Source organism: Chamaea fasciata, unplaced genomic scaffold (genome assembly GCF_029207755.1).
Source record: "Chamaea fasciata isolate MVZ Bird 193981 ecotype frontalis unplaced genomic scaffold, bChaFas1.0.hap1 SCAF_3, whole genome shotgun sequence".
NCBI classification, from domain to species: Eukaryota; Metazoa; Chordata; class Aves; order Passeriformes; family Sylviidae; genus Chamaea; species Chamaea fasciata.
Genome location: NW_027094088.1, coordinates 57,416,021 through 57,441,041, shown reverse-complemented (window position 1 = coordinate 57,441,041; position 25,021 = coordinate 57,416,021). Strand labels below are relative to the sequence as shown.

At 39.0% G+C, this 25,021-nt stretch overlaps 1 protein-coding gene across 3 annotated transcripts; it reads left to right on the top strand.

Moving 5' to 3' along the window:
• The first annotated feature begins 2,015 nt into the window (after positions 1-2,015).
• PLG (plasminogen) lies at positions 2,016-24,561 on the top strand. 3 transcript variants are annotated; one of them, XM_066179121.1, is made up of 19 exons: positions 2,016-2,099; positions 4,831-4,966; positions 7,151-7,257; positions 10,320-10,422; positions 11,258-11,397; positions 12,025-12,145; positions 12,277-12,395; positions 13,259-13,421; positions 14,016-14,146; positions 14,902-15,067; positions 15,817-15,983; positions 16,929-17,077; positions 17,769-17,862; positions 19,400-19,520; positions 20,251-20,325; positions 20,671-20,811; positions 21,902-22,008; positions 22,841-22,986; positions 23,761-24,561. In XM_066179121.1, exons 1-19 carry the CDS (start codon positions 2,051-2,053, stop codon positions 23,920-23,922), a joined length of 2,397 nt encoding a protein of 798 aa, XP_066035218.1. In that variant the 5' UTR covers positions 2,016-2,050; the 3' UTR covers positions 23,923-24,561. The 3 variants fall into 3 exon arrangements, with proteins under 3 accessions (XP_066035218.1, XP_066035217.1, XP_066035216.1); XM_066179120.1 differs by having other exon boundaries at positions 10,308-10,422; positions 12,028-12,145; XM_066179119.1 differs by having other exon boundaries at positions 10,308-10,422.
• The last annotated feature ends 460 nt before the right edge of the window (positions 24,562-25,021 follow it).

The window sequence follows — 25,021 nt, the reverse complement described above, 5'->3', positions numbered from 1 at the left end:
GTAGGAAAAGCTAATCTGATTAAAATCTCTAATACATAGTGTTTATTGATGTGTTCTACAAATTCAGTTAAGACTCACAGCCTTTCAAACCTCTCCATGCAGCAGAAACAGCTGCACTCCCACTCACTTATGCATCTTTGTTTCTTCAACTTTTACCACCAGATGTGCACCTAACACACTAACCCAATGACTATCTCAGTGGAAACAGGGGATACAGAAAAATGGGGAAGGTGCCAAAGATGTTGGAGAGGGCAGGGCTGCGTAGAAAACAAATTTTGCATTGGAGTAAGGAAAAGACCCTCTATCTGATAGTATCTGATAGGAAGGAGGCACAGGGATTGATGAGTTGATGCTGTTTGTAGCCAGGGAGTCAGGGGGTATGGAGCAGGAGAGACAGAAACCAGGATCTGGAGCTAGAATTGCAAATGAGGTTAAGATTGTTAAAAACATGGAGCTAAACCAGACTTGAATAGCCCTCAAAAGCCTGCTTGCTAGTTAAGTCTATCTGGTGTTCTGCTCCTTTGTTTTACCCTTCTTTCCCGATGAGTAACTGTTCCTAAAACCTGATAAGCCTGATCCCACATATAATTGCGTTATGCCCAACCCATTCTCCCTCGCATCCTTCAAACGTTTCCCTGAGCTAAGTCCAGCTCCAATCAGCTCCAATCCTTGGCCCATCTGCTTTGTTTCCCTGGACTAACATCAGTGGTATCCCAAACCCCTACAGATATCCCTTGCTTTGTTGTTGTTCACAACTTGCATTAAAACAGATTCAAGCACAGAAAGCAACCAAATAGCATGGTATTATATTACCCTACAGGAGAAAAATAGCGTAGGACCACAAGCAGGATCAGCTTTAAATTTATCACATAATCAATAAAATATAAGCTAATCTCATTCTTGTGCTAGAATGCCTCTCTCACATATTTACTCCTGCTCTCCCAGCTTTATCCCAAGCCCTCAGTACTGTATAACTTATACCTGAAGCAGGCAGGATGACATAGAAGTGGATAGTCTCATTAGTTTTTAGAAGCAAGTCATAGTTCTGTAAACTTTTGGTCGTCAGTTGCAGAAGATTTAATTGCATGATTCAGCAGTGTCCATTCAAGTCTGTTCTCTCCATCCAGTATTCATCCTGCTCCTGCCTCTGGTGAGTCACTAGCACATGTGATTCAATAAGTTGTTCGGAAGCAACACCAGAGAGTTAACATGCAAGAGAGGCCATGAAATGGTGCTTCAGTGCAACTTTTCCAAGGTAAAGGCTGCTTGGGAAATGCAGAGTGAGCTGATGTTGAAATCAGGATGACACAAAGATGAACAAAGTCTGACACCCTCGCTGGATGAGTTTGTGCATGCAGTGTGAGGTTAAATGTCTGGTAAGGAAGAACACTAAATTGCTACCTACGATTTTTAAACTTAATGTTGAAGGTTTAGAGTATCCTCTTAAATCATAAGTTTAAATGAAGTTAGAGTTAAGTCCTACTCCCAAATAGAAGAAAAAAAAAGAAAGCTCTAGGTCAAGGAGACAGCAAAAAATGAATTCTTTAATAAAGAAGTAAAATTAAACTATTTTACAGAGTTAATATTATCTGAATCTTATAATCATGCTTACCATGAGATTAAATAGAAGTTGCTCCTTATAAATCAATACAGGTGTGCATGGCTGAATTTACTATTGGGACTCTAATGTCAAGAAAAATTCAGATCCTGCCTGGGCACATGATTTCCCATGCTTTCCGGCAACATTATTCCTGTCTCTTTCTCCAGCAGAGAAAGACCTAACCATTTGAGAACAAAATATATCCTGCAAAACCAGAAAGTGCCTTTGCATTTAATAGCATCCAGTAGAAATGATTGAATCTGATTTGGTAATCCATCCAATTCAAGGTTGTTTGAACGGCCACACCACGGCAAGGGGGGAGCAGCACGGGAGAATGATTAACTTAATCCTCCTGCCTTGTTTGTTTGATGCTGCCTCACTCCAGTGGGAGTCAATAAAACTTTGAGCACCGACACACACAACTTCCAGCACTCTCCAAGCTGGCCCAGAATGGGGTTTAGCAAAGCTGCCTTCCTCCTTCTGCTCCTTCTCAGCTCAGGTAAGAGTCCTTTGCCTTCTGCTTGCCTAGGTGAGACTGGGGCCAGATGCTTGCAAGCTCCATGTGACGAAGGTAGGTACCCAAATCCCTGTGTCACTACTTCCCTGGATGATAATGGATTTGGGCCTTGCTGGCCAGCAAGAGCTGCTGCTGAATAGAGTAAGAGCTGTCATTGCCCCAGGGTTGTGTTCATTAGAGACACCAGAAAAGGAGCAGCCTTGGTGTCTGCATGGGGAACTCATGGCTCCCAGCAAACATTTCCCATGGCCAGAGACAGAGACAGCCTGTCAAAGGCTTGTACAAAGGCAGGGCTCCGTCTGGTTTCAGCAGCCTTTTATCTTAGGTTTGGGGAATTTTTTTTTCCTATGTTATTGCCAGCTACTGAGATCCTTATGCTGATTGCTTTAAAATTTGTTAATGCTTGTGCAAAACAAAATCACAAAGGAAAGGAAAGCTTGTTCTACGCACTTCAGTTTCAGTCTTTTTCATAACCATATTCTTAACAGTGAATTTTTCAGTCCATGTGATAGGGAGACCAAATCTGATCAGGGCTAGTTTCTGTAATATTTTTGGTATGATATTTTTGTGGAAGATGATACAAAAATATTTTAATACACAGGAACTGAATTGGGCTCTTTAGATATATTTATATGGGTTTCATACATGTGAATATCCTCTGTCCTGAAATCCTTAGACTCCAATGAACTGTGAGATTCAGATCACACATCTTCTTCCAGGTATCTGTATAACCACATAATATGTTGTGATTGCAGTAAAAAAATACAGTTGTGAGTGTGCTAATGCATATATAAAGCTGCAATAAAATGAACATTTTACATGCACAGTTTTAAAACATAAGAAAAGGTAACAGTTAGGAAAATTTATGGATAGATTTTAGCTGGAAATATTATGGACATGCCCCAGCATTAAAAAAAACCCTGTTATTTAATGCTAAAAAAATTTTATCTTAGTTTAAATTCTAGTTTCTATGCTTTGTTTTTGCAAAAGGATAGCCTCAGTAAAATCAAATACCATTGTTATTTAAGTAAGAATTTTATATGGGGGAGAAAAATAAACAATTTGGTCTTTTATCTGAAATACCATACTTTGCTTGCAAATCCTTTATCAAAAGGTAGTAAATATTTGCATTTTTGAATAAGATAGTAATACATCTTTCTGGGACTGTAAAACACCACAGATATAGGGAAAATGGTAGCATGAAAATTTACTGCTGTTTTATGCATATTTTCTTTTTTTTTCTTGAAGTATTATACACTGTCATGTAAATATAACAGAAAAGGGAAAAGTATTTTTATGACCCAAGTCAATTATGACCCTGTCAATATTTCTAAAATCAAATGTTTTAATAATAATGACAGTGCGAAATGTCAAAACAGAACAGACTTAAGTTTGCATGGAAGCTGTACCATAATAGGAATTCTTTACTTGTTTTTCCTTGTGGAGAGCATTGCAGCATCCCTGTGATATTGTCTTAACCTAGTTTAATGTTTTGTCTCAAAACTCATTTCTTCTCAATGTTTTTGTTTTGAAATAACTAGTGGAAATTTCATTAGACTATTATTCACTTATTCTTTTGTTTTCCAGCTGCTATCCTTTTCTTCCATGCATACTGTTAAAGTAACTGTCAATCCTTAGGGACGAGCTCTTCCCTTGTCTAAATGCAGAAAAACCCCTGCAGAAACTTCTATGCTTTTGCAGTTGTATGAGAGGAAGCATAATTTGGCTCTTCTCCCTGTTTCACCAGCTTCAGCTTGTAGATACAAAATGACCTTTAAGAAAATACCCAATTGCTAGCTGAACTATCTCTTAGGTGAAGGAATTTAATGGGAGGACACGTAGGAGCCTGCTTCACACTAAAGAGTGTTATCCAGGAGAGGGAGCAGCTGTTACCTTTCTCAGCTGCAAAGGCATCACTTAACAACCCAACGGAGCCCCCACTCACAGGCCGGGTGTCTGAGTGGGACAAGGAGGCTTTTTGTCCCTCCTGCTGGCATTGGGCCATGGCTGAGACAGACAGGGATCAGAGAAAGTGAAGAAGTTCCTCTCTGCAGCATGGCTGTTATTCCTGAGATTCCAGTCATGGTCTGGTTCATCCCGTCTGCCTTTTATTCAGCAATTGCGTAAGGCCAGGCACAAAAACACAGAGCAGGACTGAGATGTCCTGCAGTGACCAGGGGCCAGGGTGTCTGTCTGGGGTTGAAACCCTACAGAACAGGTAACTCCCAGAGCCAAATGTTCGTCAGAAGAGTCACATGCTCCACTGATAAAGAAACTGTAAAAATCATAGGACTCATGCGACTCCATGACCGTGAAGCTGGAAGTCATGGAAGTCACTGTGCTATGCACTAATGCTGAGACTGCAGAGCTGTGACAGGAAAATACTAAATGCCCAAGTCCTTTACAAGGAGAACTGTTCTTGAACACTTTTTGAGTTTACCATTAAACGTAGCTGTACTTTTTAGTATCCTATATATTTAACACACAGCTGTAGCCCAGAATTTCTCTTACTCTGGGTTTTCAGTGGTGCTACCTTTTACTATACCAGGATGGCATTTTAGATTTACCCATATTTTGTCACCATTATCCCAATTATTTCAGCAATTAAATGATGATGTCACATGACTAGGGGACAAAGAATTTAACATGAGAGTTCGCAATAAATCAAATCGTCATTCTCATTTTCACTCCTTTTTCTCTTTTTTCCTTTCAGTGCAAGGAAGTGTCCTGGATGGCTATGTGAGAACAGAGGGAGCTTGGTTGCTCAACCCAATGAAGCAGGTTTATAGAGCAAATAGTGAAGAAGAATGTGCAGAGAAATGTGAAAATGAAGATAAGTTTTCTTGCAGGTAATTTCCACTGGTTCCCACATATATCTTTCATTGCAGGTGATGGAACAGTAAGCCTTTTTTATCAGCAGTCTGAACTTCCATGGGTTTCCTTTATGACTATACGGGGGTTTGAGGTTTGCTGGAAAAACAAAAAATGTGTAGAAACAGAATGCCTGGGACATACAGATGAAGACAGAAGAAATGAGGAAATTAAGAAAGTTATGTTGAAATTTTATGGAAAAACATTATGATATCTTGATGCACAGCTTGATGTGCTACAAACCATCTTGACATGGTTTTATCAAGACTCTTGCACTCTGCAAAAGGGGGTCATAATTAATTTCTTGGAAATTTAGGACAGCAATAATGGCATTGCTTATTTTCGTTGCATTGGCTATCTTGCAGATAAATCCATTATTTGGAATTTGACTAGAATTCAGATATAGGTAACTTCTATTTACTTTGAGAAAGAGATGACCACCTAAACCTTAATGATTCTAAACCCCTCTTTCAGCCACGTCCTCTCTTTGCACTTGCCTTAATCGGGCTCAAGGGGCTAGAAAGCATGAAAGTTGTCGATGAGCCTGTATCATTAGTCTTTACTCGAGCTTCTGCCCCACTGGAGCCTTCTGCCCCACTGGAGCCTATTGCTCCGAGCCAAAGGCTTCTGGATCTCCTGTCCCAAAGCCTTGCAGCCCGTTGAGCCCCAGCAGTATAGCAGGAAAGAGTGAGATGTCCATTACTGCCATGGGAGGCAGTTCTCACATATGGGGTAGAGAGGTCTTCCCTTCCAATCTACCGCTTCTGCAGCACACCTTTTGAACTCAGCAGAGTGATTGTCTACAGTGCTGTTTCAAGCACTTGGTCCTACTTAATGCTTTTACACAAGGCAGGGATACACTGGTGCTGACTTCTTAAATGTGTTTTGTAACTTAGTGTTTTAACTCAAAAGAGAAAATGAGACTTACTGTAAAAAGGTGCAACTCTGAATATGACAGGGAGGATGACAGGGGTCTGCTGACTGTATGAAATTTTACTTCCCTTTGATCCAGCTTCACTCTCAAAACCACAAAGACGGCAGAGCTGCTTCAGGAGAGTAGGGAGGAAGGCAGAGAGGGCAAGTCTTTATATTCAGGTTATGTATTTTCCCTGCAGTTTGCAGGGAATTAATGTTCCATTTTGAGGCATATTGAGACACAGTATCATTCCTTAGCTTCTGCCTTGTGGCCTAAGCCTGCCACCACTTGGCACTGGAATGACATCAGGTTAATGCCTCCTTAATTAACTATGTGAGATCTATTACAATCAAGCAAGAACAGCTGCTATCTGGCAGGAAGGATTTGAGGGAAGAAAGATAAATGTTAAGAGTTTCAGGCCAGGCCAGCACTGCAGCATCCTCACATTAATGCTTCAGACCAATCTGTTCAGATCATTGCTTCAGACCTGTTATCCCACCTTAGAGGTGGATTGGGCCATGCTCCTTGGATACTTCCCTACGTACAAATTTAGCACTCCTGACAGCTTAATTGGTTTAACTGGGGGTAAGAGCTTTCCTGGTATGGATCTACCCACTGAATGCCACACTGTTTTGGTTTTTCTTTTGTTCAAAAGAGCCAGCTATGGGAATTACTTAGCCTGTCAGAAGGTTTTGTTAGATGCTATTCTAAAGGCTACATCATCTGCTTCAGTTTTGCAGTTTACAGCCTAGGCACTTGCTGAAAAGACAATACTCTATGACTTATAAAGTGCTTACAAACTCTCAGAAGAGTTACCACAAGATAATTTAAGGTCCCAGACAGCATTTTACCTGCTCCTTGGTAACTGCTGCATATTGTGGAATGTCTCACTCCTTGAATGACCACTAATATATTTGAAATAAGGTCAAGGTGCTTTGTGTATTTATCCCCTTCAGCATGAGGTCTCTTGAACCTCTGGCAGGTTATAAACCTTTTATCCCTTGTTATAATGTGTTCTTGTAGCTCCCTTTCAACCTGAGTTTGATATGAACACTTAGAAGTGAAAATCACCACTGAAAAATGTGAGCTGCAATACTCAGTGATTTGAAAATATTTCTCAGTCTTAAGTATCACTGAACTGTAGTGTTTTATAAAATGACAACTGAATACTCAAAAATGTTTTCAGGAAAATAAGCATATATTCAGTATTGGTTCTTACATTGCTCTCTCCTCTTCATTTCAACAGGGCTTTCTTGTTTACCAGTAAAGACCAACAGTGTTTAACATTGACTGAGAACACCAAAACAGCAATGATATTCAGAAGAGCAAATGCAGTTCTTTACGAAAAAAGAAGTATGTCTATATCTTTTTTATATTATTGGACTGTGGTTCAGATAAAAATTATCAATTTTTATAGTATTTGTATATTGTTGTGTGATGTTTGTACTCTTCAGTTAATTAATTTGGTGACATTTTTATCCTATTCTTATTTTTATGGTGTAATTAATTCACATGGTGAATTTTTGTTTTCCTCTTTTGTATATATTTTATTTATAAATATTTTCCTCATAGATGAGGATTATTTGACAGAAATGGTCTCTGATTCTTTCTGAAAATAGGAAGTGTGTCTCAGAAATGGCAGCTATCCAGTTTTTTATCCTGTTTCAAAAATTATCACCTCATTCCAGATGCAAGGAAACAATTGGGTTTAAAGGCTATTTTGGAAATGCAATATTGAGCATGGAGCTCTTGCTATGTACAGGAAAGAAGGAATGTGGTTTATTTTTAATGTAACATAAATTTCATTATGCTGTTCCCTGACTTGAATAATACATAAGGGAGAAAAGATCTCCTCAGGGATCATTCAGATATAAGATAATGTGGTAAACTCTGAATAGAATTACTTCTGTTCTGTGTTAAATGACTTCACGAACATTGTGTTCGACCATTTGCTAATTTGTAACTTTGAAAAAAAATATTAATAATTACAAAATATTTAGAAACTGGAAACTATATTATCTCAAGGTTTTGGTCTCCTTCAATAAAGAAAGGTGCATGAAAAACTAAAATGAACCAGGTTCTCAGCTGCTGAAAATCATGAAGTGTTTTTTCTGGGCCAGTTTCTAAACAAAAGGCAAGAATCTCAATAACTTGACAGTAAACACCCATGAGCTCCAGAGAACTGCAACTTTGCTTCTATGTTGATCTGCCCTTATCTCTCCCTGTGGAATAAGACAATGCTGTGTGTATAGCAGCTGTAAGGAGATTTTAGATAGTAATTCAACAGCTTTAGCTGGATTGCAGCCAAACATCCAAATGAGATTCTGTTCAGGCACTGTGGATATAAGGAAGTAATTTTTCACAGAAAGGTGAAGTACAGGGCCACGTTGCCCGGAGAGGCTGTGGAGCCTTCACCCTCGCAGATATTGACTGGACACAGCTCTGAGCAGTCTCACCCACCTTAGAACCTGAATGTGCTATTTCTGGGGCTATGGACCAAATGCAACTGAGGGTCCTTTTCAACCTAATATTTTCTGAACCCTTTGGATAGCTGCATCTTTTCTGTAGGTAATTTAATGTTTAGAACATTAGCCCTTTCATTAGACACAGAAGCAGGTGGGAATTTCCATAGATCACAATTAAGTAACACTAAAAAATCTTCTGCAGTTCCTATTTAGAAAGAAAATTGAGTGGATCAATTAACAAGTAACAAAGCTAAAAGACTGAATGAGTAAATTAATCAATAATAAATAAATAATCATATTCATTTTACTTACTGTGATCAGGAGCTAGTTTGAAATTTTGGTTTATTTTTGATATATCCCTTGGATTTACCGAGGTTAAAACCTGGTCCTGCAATACTCATTAGGGATTTGTTACTACATATTTTGAGGCCATAGACATATGTTTTAGTTTCCTGAGATAACAGAAACACACCACTAAAAGTGTGAAAAACTGTTGTTTGAAAAAAACAAAATTTCCAAACCTTGCACCTCGACCTGCAGAAATCAAAAGATGGACCTTGGTATCATAAACATCAAAACCACAACCTACTGTGTATGTGTCAGGTGGTGTCTGTGTTGCTCATCTTTTTATTTGCAGTAATTTTTTCAGTCGAAGCAATGCCTTGATGAGGCCTGGTTGCTATTTATTATTGCATTCAGAAAAAGGGATGACAATTACTATAAAACTGACAGTTTCAGAAATTATTTTTTCTCTAGTATGTGCTATGAAAGAGAAAGTTAATCTTCTCTGACTTATAGTAAAAGTAGCAAGAATTAAAGCTGCATTTTGGGAATTGCTGCCTGCATATCTATTTGTGAATAGTTAACCCAAGGGACACGGGTTGAGTTTGGGGATCAAAGTTAGTCATTTCTCATCAGAAAGGAAAAGCCCTAAAGGTTATGTAAACGGTCAAAAGTTTACAAAACAAGAAGAGTCAACACTTGACTGATTCAATGTTCGGTAATTGAGGGGTTTAATGTTATTTTATTGCAAAATTGTTTGAGGGATCCAAATGGCTTCCAGCTAAAATTTCTAGAGTAAACTTGCCTCTATATATACCTTGAAATAAAAGCATGCCTAAAGGCGCATCTATAAATTCAGGTCTAAACTATCAGCCTTCAGAAATGTGAATCATATTTTGCATTCAAATATTAGTTCTTTTCACTTTGGGCAAGACACGTCTGTGTAAAATGGCATTATTTCTCCAGACTTCTGTTAGTCTTCTGCTTGTATGTCAGCCTTGTTACCACTCTGATGCTGAGAAAAACTGCAGCAAAACTGGGTCTCTGCAAATAATTGGTTTGGACACTACTTAAAGACACTGAGACATAGGTCATAACCTAAAAGACAGACTGCTTCCCTAGGGAAATGGTAAATAAGCTTCCTACTTAGTTTTCTGAGCCAGAGCACATGTTGCCTGATAGTGACTGTCCCTAAACTGCAGCTGTCTTGTCTTCAGCTGAATTCAGGTGACTGTCTTTAAAGATTTGATTTTAATTACTGTGCATAACTATAATAATTTCATAGACGGTAATAAAGACATAATAAAGATAAAGTGTTTCTATTTTATTATAGTATCTATTTAAATGTTTAAAGCATATTTTATTATTTAAACCTACTGTGGCATGTTTCCAAAATAATTGGGTTGTGTTACACTTATTTCTCTGGAATTCTGGCGTAGAACTTTTTTTGCTTTCACATACATTTTTCAGTCCCAATTAAGTCAATTTAGACATCAGTTAACTAGCAGGTTTTTGCAATGGAAATGTCTAGTTTTGAGAACATAAGAAAGTCAAAATATCATCAAACATATTTTAGTGCATTAGCATGAAAATGGATTTTGTATGTTAGAATCCAATGGATATGTCATGATACTGATTAAGCACATGTTATTTCAGTTTATCTTCTAGAATGCAAGAAGGGAATAGGAGTGGATTACAGAGGAACAGAAGCCAAAACTCAGAAAGGTGTGCGCTGCCAGAAGTGGGCTGATAATTCCCCACATAAACCGAAGTAAGGTCTTTTCCTGTCCGTTTATATGGTTTTTTTAAAATTTTGTCAAGCCATACGTATATGCTAATTTGTCATGTAAGCAATTTTTTGGTGTTAGAAATATCCTTATAAAATATTTTTCTATACTTATCTAAAATAAGTTAATTCTCTAATCTGAGTTGTTAGTCAGAGACCTCTAAGTGGTGATACATGATCAATAGAGACACTGTCAGCCTTGGCAGTCACATTTAAGTTTTATGGTCTTTACATGAGCAAAGCACTAGACATGGAAACATCTGGTTCTGTTGAAATCAGAATTTTTCAATAATCTCACCAGAGCAAGAACTTCTCTTGGCCAAAGGTATAACATGTGGCAGATGAGATAAAGGTGCATCATTTTATCAGTGAATCCACAGTGAACAGGGCAGTATTTCTTGTATTTAGTAACCAATACCTAACTGGGTTTATTTAGTACCCTTCTATTCAGAAGCTATAGCATTCAGGTTACAGAGGACTCTCACATTTCAGAAATATGTTCTCCTTGCGTCTCTCAGGGAACATATCCCGGAGGAAACAGTTCACTTCATGCCCTGACTGAACAATAACTGCTGGAAACCAATAGCTAAAGCAAATGCAAGTGTTAAAGGCATAACGAGCCATAGAAGCACTGTATTTCCTGAAGTCTATCATTGGAGCATTTCTAACGCTTCAGCAATTGCACACAGTAACAATTAGGGGCCCTCTAGAGACCAACATCGACAAAATTGTCCTCAGATAAAGATTTTATTTTTAGAGTCCTCAGCTGAATAACTGGGACACTTTCCTTATTCTGTAATCCCATTTAATTCTGTTCCAGCTTCACACCCGAAAAATATCCCAGTGCAGGACTGGAGGAAAACTACTGCAGAAATCCTGACATGGATGAAAAGGGACCCTGGTGTTACACAACAGATCCTGATACCAGATTTGACTACTGTAACATCCCTGAGTGTGAAGGTCAGGATACATGTACTGACTTCTTTCCATTTTTTGCAAGATGTGTTCAAGAACGTGAAGTTATTCAGATACTTCTATTTTCAACTGAGCATTTGTGTCAAACTTGAATTTAGTTCAACATGAAACTTTCCAAAACATTTTTAACATCAACAAGGAAGATATCAAAAGATCCTGAAGACAGCTATACATAGTCTTTTTTCCCCCTAGATAAAGAAAGGCATATGGGTGTTTTCTTTTATCATGAAGTTAGAATTGAACCAATCACAGTTGCTAGTGCAAACTGTGCAAAACTAGTGCTAAACTCAATAAAATGTGACAGTTGCAAAGCATGGATTTTAAATTATATTTTAATAGATTAATTTAGCTCTTTTAAAGCCTGTAGTCTGTAACTGATTTGTAGTCTGTATCTGGGGGTTTTTTAATAGAATACTACAAATGTAATTAACTAGTTAAAGTCATCTTACCAAAGAAAATAAGCTTTTACTTTTCAAAAAAAGTGACTGTACTTCAGCCCTGTTCTTTGATCAGGCTCTTGTGCTACATGTGAGATGAGCGGGAATGTTTCTGGACCAGTTCATCAGGGGCTTTCTGTCTCTCTCTTGTACTTATTCTGCCTTGTTCCTACAGTAGAGTGCATGCACTGCAGTGGAGAAAACTACCATGGAGTAGTTGCAACAACAGCATCTGGGCTCGTGTGCCAGCGCTGGGACTCCCAGGAACCTCACTCCCATGGATACCTCCCGGAAAAGTGAGTCAGGTTCTGTGATGGTCTCTTTGTGATCAATGGTGGGCTGAAGACCACCCTGCACCAGACAGGATAATTGTTGCAGCTATTAATAGCATATCTTAAAACTTAAAAATCTTATTTTTCTGGTTCAGTTTTCCAGAGAAGGATCTGAAGAATAATTATTGTCGTAATCCTGACGGGGAACCTCGGCCCTGGTGTTTCACTACCAGTCCGACTAAACGCTGGGACTATTGTGACATTCCTCGTTGCAGTGAGTCTGACTTCTAAACTTCTTCCAGTCAGTGGTGCAAGGATCTAGAACAAACAGAAGAGGTCCCAAAGATAAAGAAAAGTATAAAAGACAGCTGAATTTTATCTGAAAGAAAAAAATTAATCGCTTTCAAATGAACCTCTGATAGTTTTATTGAGGCTATACATTTCTGTCATAGGCATTTCTAATGTTTTTTTCTGGAGCATATCTCCCTTCCTTGATGTGTTTTTCTATGACCAATTTCTGGTATTTCTTCTGATGTTCTTCTTTTGATGCCAAGTTTCGCTCTTCCTGAAAATACTTCAGCTTTTTTTTTCACTTCCAAATAATTTCTCCACCTTTTGAGTTTTCCTTTCCCGTAAAGGCCTGTCCTTGCCATTATACTTTTCCTTGGGACTTCTCACTAGACCTTATCCTTGCTGTCTCTCACCACTCAGAGTATGTCAGTTTTACATGTGCACCTGTCGGTATCACTGATGGGCCTGACACTTTCACCCCAGTTCTCTTCACAGTATTACCACTTGTTCACTTTCCGGCTCTGCTCTGATGAGGCTGATAGCATTTTTGTATCCTGACTTTTGTATCCTGTATTGTATCCTGGCTGCTGCAAAGGGGCAGATGCAAATGCCCTTCTGGCAGCCTGACTGCTCATGAAGAACACAAAATGGGAGAAAGAAAAATTGAGAAAGGTATCTTTAGATCTTTTCTCTGCCTTTCAGATTTTTCACATATTTTGACATTTAGAACTTACTTGCAAAGAAATCTAAAAAGCCCACCTAATTATAAAGTTGAGAGTGATTTGTTAGAGTTTTTTACTGTATCTAGAAGGCACTGATGAACTTCAGTTCCTTTTCCTGTAACAGCAACACCCCCACCACCTCCTGCACCAGGACGTCAGTGTCTCACAGGAAGAGGAGAAGACTACCGAGGCACAATATCTGTTACTGAATCAGGGAATACCTGTCAGCACTGGAGTTCTCAATCTCCCCACAGACATGCTCGCACTCCTGAAAACTATCCCTGCCAGTAAGTGAAACCCCTCTGTTATTCAATGCCCATGAGAAATACCGAGTCTCAAAATTACTTGAGTTTTCTTCACCTATATTGCAAAGTTCTTTAGTTAGACACCAGCATTCATCACCTGCTGGATCTTATCTTTTCAGTTTTTTCATACATTTCTTTTTATTGACTTCTTTCTTCTTGAATATTGGTGTCCTCTTCTGACTTTTAAGCTCTGCTAGACTGACTTTCTCCCTTCTCATTTCATGCTTTTACTGTATGGTTGCTCAGATGAAACCACATGGAGTAAGAAGGGTACAGTTATGATATTTGCTTGGGGCTAGATTCTTTCACCCTAGATTCTTTCTGCTGTGCTACTCTTGACCTCAAAGTACTACAATCTCTTAATTTATCCGTCAGTTGAGCAGGTGTCTGGTTTAACACGTCCAAAACACCAGTGAATTGCAATTATTCATGTAACAGGTGGTATCAGTAAATGAGAGCAGTGATTACCAACCAGTAAATACAACAGTAAACTAGGCAGAAAAGATTCTCCTGTTGTTCATAACCTTTAAGAGATTTTCCGTGAGAGGCTTTTATCAGTCAAGTTTTCTGTTTTAGGAGCCTAGATGAAAACTACTGCAGAAATCCCGATGGTGAGCAGAGGCCATGGTGTTACACCACCAACACAACTGCCCGGTGGGAATATTGCAACATCCCCTCCTGTGATAGTTCCAAGCCAGAGGCCCCTGGTAAGAACAGGAGACAAGTGGAAGTGAAGGGTCACCATGGTATATTTTGAAAAGTCTTGTGTGGCTCTGCTCAGTTGCATTGCTGCTGTCACTGTTGGCATTGTGTGTCCAGTTGAACTCCTGGGTCTGATGTGGAGCCCAGGCTGGTGTGTTCAGTCTGGAAGCTAAGTACAGAAGGTTTTATGTCAGCTACTGACTCAGATCAGGAAATACTGCTGAAACGGGAGTCTTTTTGTTTTGCCCAGTGGTGGTTACCTCCACTGACATATTTTTAAATGCTTCATGAAAAAGTTAGTTAGCTTTACATGCCAGTTCCTTGAAAACTGAATCTGTAGCAAAACCTGAGATAATTTAGGAGCACTGAACCAAGACTCCATAGAAAACAATGAGAAAAAAACCTCTCCTTACACACAGTAGTCTTGTTCCACACATAGGTCTATGGCAATGACACAGACAGCCCCCATCCTGAAAAAAATTTGATCCATATGTTAATTATTTGGCTTGTTATCTGAGATAAATCCCCATGTGTGACAGTAAAATGATGTACAAGTGCTTTTAATCTAGCATATCATGAAATTTTTGCAAACATCTTTTGAAATCTTCCTTTTGACTTACTGTCTGAGAAGGATTCTGTTACAGAGAGCATGCTGTGGTGGTCAACACTCTGGCTTGTTGTTTTCTGTTGTCTTTCTATGCTCAAGTATAAATGTCAAAGTATTAAGATGCAAGAGATTGATTTCTGTTATTCACTGCAGATGTTGATGTGCCTGAGCAGGCTCAAATTACTGAGGAGTGCTATCAGGGCAATGGGGTGACTTACCGTGGTACGGCTTCTTTCACTGTCACGGGAAAGAAATGCCAAGCCTGGAGCTCAATGTCACCTCACCGGCACAACAAAACAGCAGAGAACTTCCCAAATGCGTACGTGTATTTCCCATTTCCAGGTTTCATTGGACAGTGGTCATTCATGTACTGGTTTTGATTTGCATTGTCATTGCACAGGGATTATAAAGCTGGGAAGGGAGTGAACTAGATAAAAGTAATTCCTTCCTTTTCTTCTTTTTTATTATGGAAACATTTTTTATTAACCTCATCTTGAAAAAACCCACAGTTGCCACTATTATACTTTAGACTAATTAACCTTGTGTTTCTAAATTTCTTCTAAGGCAATTAATAGTTATCATAAATTTTCCCTCATGCTGAAATGTTTCTATGCATTAATTTATTCATGAGTATAAGTCTTTGCTTCCTAGTCTGCACGTCATTAAAACTTTGAGGAAGGGATAGATTGTTTTCTTAATCCTGAAATTTATCACTTATTTTTTCCAAAAGGCAAAAAAATATTCCTTTTTAAAAGCTATTACCCTATTCGAAAAAATAAAATAAATTACATCTTTGCTATACATGTATGAATTTACTTACCTGGATTTTTAAATTGCATTCTACTATAAGTGTTAATCAATGAATAAGTATTTGGCATATTTAAATATTCCATATATTTGTCCTGATTTCTTTCTGCTGCAAAAACAATTTCAACTGGCCATGACAGAACGCACATGATAAATTATATTTGCTAACTCCGTAGCAGATCTGCTTTCTAAAATGTTCTTTTGAGCTCTCCCCAGGGCAGTGGCATATAATAATATGATATAATATGTTTGCATTTGTAGGGGCCTGAGCCAAAATTACTGCAGAAACCCAGATGCTGACAGCCGTCCATGGTGCTACACCACCGACCCCAGTGTGAGGTGGGAGTACTGTGACCTGAAGAAGTGTGATAGCCAAGGGCCACAGACTGTGCCTAAGCCTCCTCAGACAACATTGGAAACAAATCCTGGTGAGAATACTCTCAGCTTCCCCAGAAATGCTCATAACCAGGAAGCTGGTTTTTATGGAAAAATCTTCAAGGATTTAATGAGGATGAAATACAGGAAACTCTAAATAAATATATTCAATATGGTATTGTATCCGCTCAGTTTTCTGAACATTTTTGTAGAATTTTTTAGCAGGCCTTCTGCATTAGATTTTAGACTAATATTGCATGTTTTACCTGCTACATCTGGCAATATTGGAAAGATGAGGAAGCAGATGGCTGCTACTCTCCACACTACTATGGGAGGGCAACTACGACAAACAATGACAGAAAGTGAAGCAATGATGGCACTTTTCTGGCACCTGCTCCAAAAAATCTTTTCCTGTGCCATGCTTTCACACTTCTAGTGTTTCATTTACTCTCAGAGGACAGCTGGCTTTTTTTGATTCAGTTCAGATGCAACTCTATTATGCAGTAGATGGTTAGACTACTGCAGCTTTCTTTTTCGAATTCTTTTTTTTTTCTTTTTTTTTCTTTTTTTTTTTTTCTATAACACCTTCCACTGGTTAGAAGGTTAATAATTTTGGCTGAATAGGTGTTACTGGTTTTTACCTACTGTAAAATGTGACATTGGACAGATATCAGTGTCTGCAAGGATAATATTTTATGAGTGCGTGATCTTTGTAGTCCTGATTTCTGGAGTCATGAAGGACTGACTGAATGTAAGCTTCTTTGATTTACGACTTTTGTGATCATGAAGACAACTTTTAAGATGCAAGGAAATTAAAAATATTGTTGTTAGTCTTCCCTGACACTATGTAGCCCTTCTTCCCTCATCTACATAATATGTAGAACATGTAAATTGCAGAAGTATTTCCTCAAATTTATCTCTGCTTCACCACCATCAAGTATGGATGTGGCCCAACAGCTCACAGCTAACAACTCTTTCCTTTCCTTCATTTTTCACAGACTGCATTATTGAAAATGGTGTCGACTACCGTGGCACAGTGGCAAAAACTGCAAGGGGCAGAACTTGTCAAGAGTGGAATTCTCAGAAACCTCATAGCCATGACTATTTCACTCCCAAAACTCATCCAAGAGCAGGCCTGGAAAAAAATGTAAACAACTGTTCATTTAATACTTGTTGTCATTGAGTTTTGCCTGTCCTCTCCTTTTTTCTAAGACATGGGACATGTTTCAGGATTGGGAAGGGAACTAGAAAAGATACCTGGTAGCATGCAGTTGTGTGAGGTGTCTGTGCTGAGCAGAGGTCAGTCAGTATGCCCAGGGAAAACTTAGAGAGTGATTCAGCTGACCAGCACCTACATGAGGGTGAACACTGCAGCCCTGCATCACCACAGGCATCATCAGGTTGAGCAAGAACAGCTTACGCAACACTCACTTGTCCCTGAGTCATGCAGCCAGAGTGGATGTGAAAAGACCTCAGGAGTGATCCTACTACCTCTATTAACTGCAGGGAAAGCAGTAGTAGATATTTTCTGTGCTTTAGAAAGCTTCATTCAAAGTCAAGATCTCCTAATTTTTGAGATCTCACAGATCCAAGGTTGCCCTTGGATCTAGTGAAGCTTACTGTCTGAAGACAGTTGAACAAGTCTGATTATCCTTTTCCAAACTCACAAAGCAAATGGAAAAATGAAATAAATTTTGACAAAAGGAATTGGAAATCACTTATAAGGATGGAGATGAAAATAAAATTTCCCAAATTTATTTTTATTTTATTTTGAAACTTTAATTGATTGGCCTTTTTATTCCCTGGTTAATAGCTGGTGCCTTTATTCTTTGTTACAGTATTGCAGGAATCCTGATGGAGATGTGAATGGACCTTGGTGCTACACAACAGACCCGAGAAAAGCCTGGGAGTACTGTGACATTCCCAAGTGCCGTAATTATTCCTTTTAAGACTAGTGTCTACTTTTCCCTGAAGGATTACATATCTCCCTTTCCTGTACCTTTTTATAACATCTGGAGGATACTCTGTGATTAGTCTCAAAGACTGATCTAAGTGCAATAGATTTAGATTAGAAATTAAGGCTCTTGGGAAGTGATGTTCAAGGTCTCTGTCTGAAGACTTAAGATTGGTCTTCGTTGAAAGCCCTTAATGCACCACAAGATATGGAAGCCAGTGAAGCTCATGGGGTTTTGCCATGTGTTTCAAAACGGGCAGTTCTAGCAGAAATTTTCCCTGGCCCAGCCTAATCTCCCGGCATAACTCTGTATGTGGCCTTGCTGAACAAGGCATGCTCTTATACCAGCAAAATTTTTGCATTCCCTGCTAATGTGGCTCTGGTTCTGTTCAGGATGAGAACCAGGATTGTCCCTCCTCTGATATTGTACCATATCTGATGTCTGCAAAATGCATCTCACCCTAAGTATTCAACCAAATGTCCTTTGTCTTTGTTAGTAGTCATCAAGCTCTGAATGAGGTGGTGCAACAAAGTGTCCAATGATAAACTTTCAAAACATTATAGTTTCCAGTCCTTTCAGGTCTATCAACAACAAAAACTATGCTAGGAAGAGAGGTAGCTGTCAAAAGAAGGGTGACTTTCTTGCTGCTTTATCCTCTCAGCAGTGAGCAGAAGAAAATATGCTCAGATAAAACCCAAAAATGAGCAAACAAGAAGAAGAAAGTTCTTATATACAAACTGGAGCTGTGAAGGTAGTACTGCAGTGAATGTGTTGAGCTGAGACTCTTAAGGGAAAAAAATCACATTTTCACATGACTATTGTATTCTATTTTGATGATCCATTTCTTCTTAAAATTAATACTGTTTTTTGGTGAGAAGGTAATCTAAAGAACAGAGGGAACATGGCTTTTGCCTTTAATTCCATTAGTTTGCTCTTTCTGCTGATAAAATTCTAAATTCTGTGTTGACAAGAGTGAGTTCACCAAGGCCAAATAGGAACTACTTTTTTTTTAATAACTCAGAGACATCTGAAGTGCCAAATGGTCCTAAGATAAGAGTTGACAAAATTTTGTTCCTCAGAGACAGCATTAGAATTTCACATGGTGTACCACCAAGATTAGTTTAAAACATCTTCCAGTGCAGCTTCTGCACTGCTGACATCCTTAAGAGTCCATTTAAAAATGTTGGGAGAATTTATTTCTTCTTTCTCTTTTCTTATCCTTCCCTTTCTGTTTTAGTTGTGGGTTTGTTTTTTGTTTTCTATCTGACTGTAGAGGTCCTTGTGTGTAATTTGCTGGCCACTGAGAACTGTATGTGAAAAAAAAATTACTAGCCATTTTTAGGTGTTCCAGACGAAGGTAACCTAACAAAATATATGCGATGTATGGCATAGAAGAGAATCAGAAGCTGAAGTGACAAATGTAACAGGTTCACCTTCTAGTTTACTCAATTCATAGTGAATGTATAGCAAATTGCTAAAGTTCCTTCTAGTGATGGTTTTTTCTTATTCTGAAGCTCCTTCTCAGTATGAATGTGGAAAAGCCAAGTTCAGACCTAAATTGTGTGCTCAGAGGATTGTCGCAGGGTGTGTTTCACATCCACACTCCTGGCCCTGGCAGATTAGCCTCCGTACCAGGTATGGTTATTCCCCATTACATTAGACTCTACATGCAAAGAAACCTTGCCTCTCAGACATTGTTACAGTAAGTGGTTTAAGCATCCTAAACTTGATTTTAATTTAAAAATAGCTCAAGGCTAAACATTGTGTGTGCTATTCTTAAAGAAGGTCATTTGGACAACCAAGAGTGCTCTGCTTTGTGACAAATAGGGAGATGATAAATTGTTAATTTCAAAAACATTTTCGGTAGAAGGCAGAATGACTTCAAATCTGTCACTATATTCTACAATAGAATCAGTTTCCTATGAATAAAAGCAACAGTATGGCTAGTACACCTCTTGATCAGTCCTTCCATGTAAGGATTTGATCCTACTGGCAAAATTGTTAATAAAACTAGGAATCAAGGCCAGTTGCAGAGCTTTATGACTGTGATTAGAGCTAGAAAAAGTCAAAATCTATAAAATGGTGAACCTCACTGCACACAGGGTTTTCCAGTAACAGAAATGTTGACTAAGAATTAAGATTGAGGTGTTTTCATACAAGGCCTCCTAAAAATGTCCACAGAACCCTACTGTCGCTATAAGAAACATTATTCAAGGAAAGCAAAACATTTCTGAATGAAATTGTGGAATAATGTCTTTAGTTTGTAAAGGCATACATGCTAGAAATATTGCCAGATAAATTACAGTAAGATTAACTTCCCCATCTTAAACCACTGCCCTTCTCATGACTTTTTGCCCTGTTACAGTTATGGCCTGCATTTCTGTGGGGGAACTCTGATAGATCCTCAATGGGTTCTTACTGCTGCCCACTGCTTAGAAAAGTAAGTATCTGTTAGAGTCTGCATCAGCAACTTCTTACACAAGATAGAAAATAACACGAAAAACAAGAGACAAAATAACCAACCCAAGCTGGTTGCAAACAGCTTTCAAGCAGTTGGGAATTGAGCCAAGTCTATTTGTCATTTATTAAAGCTGAATTTTGACTGTAAAACAGAGTGACAGTGATGACTTCTGCCAATTTGATTTCATGTGCCATTATAAGGGATTAAGTTTACTCCACAGCTGGCTATCTGGCTTTGAGAGAACAAGGTGCTCAATAACATTGTAAGTGGTCTCTCTTCTGGTTGTTTATTCATCAGCTCACCATGTTCAATCATTTCCAATAGGTCCTCACGACCAGCTGCATATAAAGTATACCTTGGATTACACAGAGAATTAGCAACAGAGCCATCAGTACAAATACGTGATGTAGAGAAGTTGATCAAGGAGCCACGCAGAGCAGACATTGCTCTGCTCAAACTGAGCAGGTACCCTTTTACCTCAGGCCCTCCTTCGTTCTGTTGGGACAAGATGACTAACAAGCGGTTGCTGGTATTGTAGAAATGAGTGTTCCTGCACACTCTGTGTTCAATTAGTGATTTGAGACCCCCTCTTTCTTCCCTTTCTGCAGAAGCTCCGGGGTTTCAGAAAAGGAAAGGCTGCTTTTTGAGGGGGAGGAGGGCTAGGGGCAGTTAGCCAGGCTGGAAGTGCAGTGGGTGTCAGCTGCTGGAAGGTGAGGCAGTGGCAGTAGATAGGAGGAAGTAATGCCTAGAGGATGCTTTCAGTCTGTGTTTCGACGTGCTTGTGCCTTGATAAGGTGATGATGATTGAAACCTGCAACATTAGCATGATGATGTATGCTGTTTCCATGCTGTGGTGGGGAGATTTCCTCTTCCAGCAGGGCTATCCAGGGGGCAGGCAAAGAGTTTGATGTAATGCCCAGTATGGCCCTTCTTGCATCTGTTTTCATTCATCGGAAATGCTCTCTGTGGAACTGTGCAATCAAAAGGAATTTGTCCATGAAGCTGCAAGCAGATGTGATTGTGTGGTGCTTGGGCTTTCATGGCTATGGCTGCAGTGCATGGCCACAACAGATGCAGGGTCAGCTTAAAAATGTGGTCTTCTAAATGAGCTTTAGCTGTAGCCAAAGGCAAGTCAGAGGGACTTAGTTTCTGCTGTGTGCTAAGTGTCCTGACAGAAAGTGATTTAAAATCAGACTGGATGTGGAAAGAGCAAGGCAACACGTAGGTGTTAAATGCCACTAAATCATACCCTTTGTAATAGTTCAATAATTAGGTTCTGTTAGCTATGCCTTAGCCTAAGTCAAAGCATTCTCCTGGATAAATGTTGGTTTATTTTATGTCATTGACCATTTCAGACTTTTCTGTTCTGTGTATAACTTTCTGTGGGCTTGGAGCCTAAAAAGCAATTTTGCATGTCAGAAATATACCTTAACTGAAACTAAGGATTTAAATTATAAAAGGCTATATATATATATATATATATAATCTTTTTAAAAACCTGAAGGTAGTATTAAGTATAATTGTGCAAATGATTGTTCCTCTTTGTTCATTTCAGACCAGCAGTCATCAATAATCATGTAATCCCAGTTTGTTTACCAAAAGAAAATGCTGTGTTAGGAGGAAGAGAGGAGTGCTATGTGACGGGCTGGGGGGATACAAAAGGTAAGACAGCATTAACACATTTAAAAGCTCCATATTTGCAGACTGCTATATACTTGTATCCAAAGTGTGCCCTCTCTTGTGCCCCACACAAGCGATCGATGAAAAACTTTTTTCATCAAAGCTCATCGGGTCCTGCCAAACTTTCCACTGTCTCTCTCTGACACTGATTCCCTTAAATCACTCAATGCCATGTAAACCGAAACCCTCTAAATAGATGTTACAAGAGAAGCAGAGCTAAGGAGTCATTTCTCTCTCAGTCCATATGCTTTTCCACAAAGTGGGCTTTTGCCCAATCGGATGGAAAGTTTTTCTAGATTTAGGTTATTTCCTAATCACATAAATGTGAATTTGCTCATTCTCTTGAGTGATTCTTCCTCCCAACCAGGCTGGTTCACCTCTCACACAAATAAAACCCTCATTTTCAAAACCTCCCACTCTGTCTTGGTTGAGAAGTGCATTGGTTCTCTGCCTCCTTGCCCATCATGCCATTTTCAACTGTTTGCTTCCTATCTAATTTCTTCCACAGAAAATTCAGATATAGAGAAATAAAATGGCTTGGGAATGACTCCCACAAGTATCTGTAGGTACTGGATTCTTATGGATGTCCTGTGAGAACAGGAAGTTCAGTGGTGGGTGGTAGAGGGTAATAAGTACCATAATACTGATAATGCTTACTGGTTTTGGTGTATCTTCATATTGTGCCTGGGAAGAGTATGCCCAGTGCACACTATGCTGATTTTACTGCTTATCCACATCCTGATATTTGTGTTTTGTGAGTATGATAATTGCCTTTCTCATTCATTCTTTTTTGGTTTCATTATTATTTGCAAAGGTACTACTGGTGCTGGCTACTTAAAGGAAACTGGCTTTCCTGTAATCGAGAATAAAATATGCAACCGCCCTGAATTTTTGAACGGTAGAGTTAGAAAGCATGAGCTCTGTGCTGGGAATATTCATGGTGGCACAGATACCTGCCAGGTAAGAAAGTCTGTGAGCATCAGAGTCGCTTGTAAGCACATTCAAATGAAATAGGGCATTGCTTCTTGGGCTATAGAGGCCCAGAATTATTCTCAGGATGTTACCAGACCACATGGAATTTGAGCTGAAAAACGCCCATATATTCTGCTCTTTCCTTGTTCCCTTGACTACTGCTAGGAAGTGGGGCAAGTTTTCAGATAAGCCTGAACTCCAGAGCACATGGTAACACGCAGCTCCACAAGTCAGGAGTATGGAAGCCAACTTAGTATGACAAAAGGTCTGATTTTCTTTCCCCAGGTCCCCTTGCTAGCCTCAACCAGATTACCTCCAATGTCCAAGCTAGCTTAGTTAACAGCATCTTAGCAGTAAGGAAGGTTGCAGTGGAGCCTGCCATCCAGGCAAAACAAGGGCCAAAGTAACTATGAATTTCCAAGTATCAGTGCCACTGGATCATCTAGTATCAACAGGAACCCATGAAGACCTCAGAAAAGAGACTGAGGGAGGAAGCACTGTTTAAGTTAACAAGGGCAATCAGATTCTTGCTCAATAAATCCCCTTATTTCAAAAATAAATGTAATGCCTTGGTGACATGAAGAGGACTTTACAAATTGTTCAACAATATGCATAGAGAACTCTTGCCTTGCTTGAATTCCAGTGTTTTCTTGCAACTATTGCGTCCTATGCATGTAGGAAGTACTTCTATTTCTGTGCCTCCTGTGGGAAGGCCACATGTGTCTGTCCAAGAAAGAATCATCCTGTTCTTTCACTGTTTAGGGGGACAGTGGAGGACCTCTAGTCTGTCTGGACCAAGATAAATTTGTCCAACATGGAGTCACCTCTTGGGGCCTTGGCTGTGCCCAACCCATGAAACCTGGTGTTTATGTTCGAGTCTCCAACTATATTTCTTGGATTAAGAGTGTGATGGAAAGCAACTGATCCTGGGTATGGACTGCCCTCTCCTGGAAAGCAGCATGCACATCAGAAATACGAGATTCCAAGTGCAATATTAAAGATACAATCATTCATAAGAAAGCAAAATAAATATGATCATCCATTTTAAATTGCTGTATATTGATAGTCATTGCCAAGAAGCCCTGCTGACAGTATCCTCTTTCTATATGTTTTATGGATTGTTTGCTATGTCTGACAGAAGACTTACCCACCGCTGAAATATATGTTGAAAATTTCAACCTTAACTGTAACAGGACACCTGCATTTTGAATTTTTACTAGCTCTACAATGACATTTTCTTTTAAGGTCATCATTTTCTAGATGTTGTGCTTCTAAGATATGAAGAAATGAGAATACTTTTTATTTTCTGTGAGTTGTCTGAACCTATTACCAATTTGATGCTGCAAACCACAGAAGAATCCCACAGTATGTCTTATATGCCTGTGAAGTTTTATTAGATATATTTGATAGCATTAAATACATGGGATGGGGAAAGAAAAAAAGGAAGGAAACTAATTTGGTTTGTGTTTTCGTATTTTTTATAATCATGAAAATACATCTGTCAGCGAAAGTATAAATGTTGCATCAAAGATACAAAAGAGTGAATTAAAAAAACCAGCTTCACCCTGAAGTTAGTCCCTAGTAAAGAAAAGAAAATAGCTATCAATAATTACCTAAAATATTGACAATGCATCTACATATTATAAAATCATGTTGTCCATAGTACCCATTTATGTTTTTTGTATAACATTATCTGACTATGTAATTGTTAGATGTACATTTTTCTCCTCTAAAAGAAGTTATGTACGCATGTGTTTATACGGAGTGTAAGTTTAACTCTTTCAAAATGCTTCCAGGGAAAGCTTGACTCATGCTTGCCAAAGTGAAACAATTGCTGGCTGTGAACTCCTACCCCTCTGGCATATAAACCAGGGAGCTCCCCACAGGCATATGAAGACCCCCAGCTCTGCAGGGGTCCTTGCAGCATCCCCAGGGTGTGCTGAGTCTAGTCCAAGTAACACAGCTGCTTCCTGGGGAGGGATTTGTCTTGTCCATTTTCTGCACTCCCAGACAAGCCAAGCTG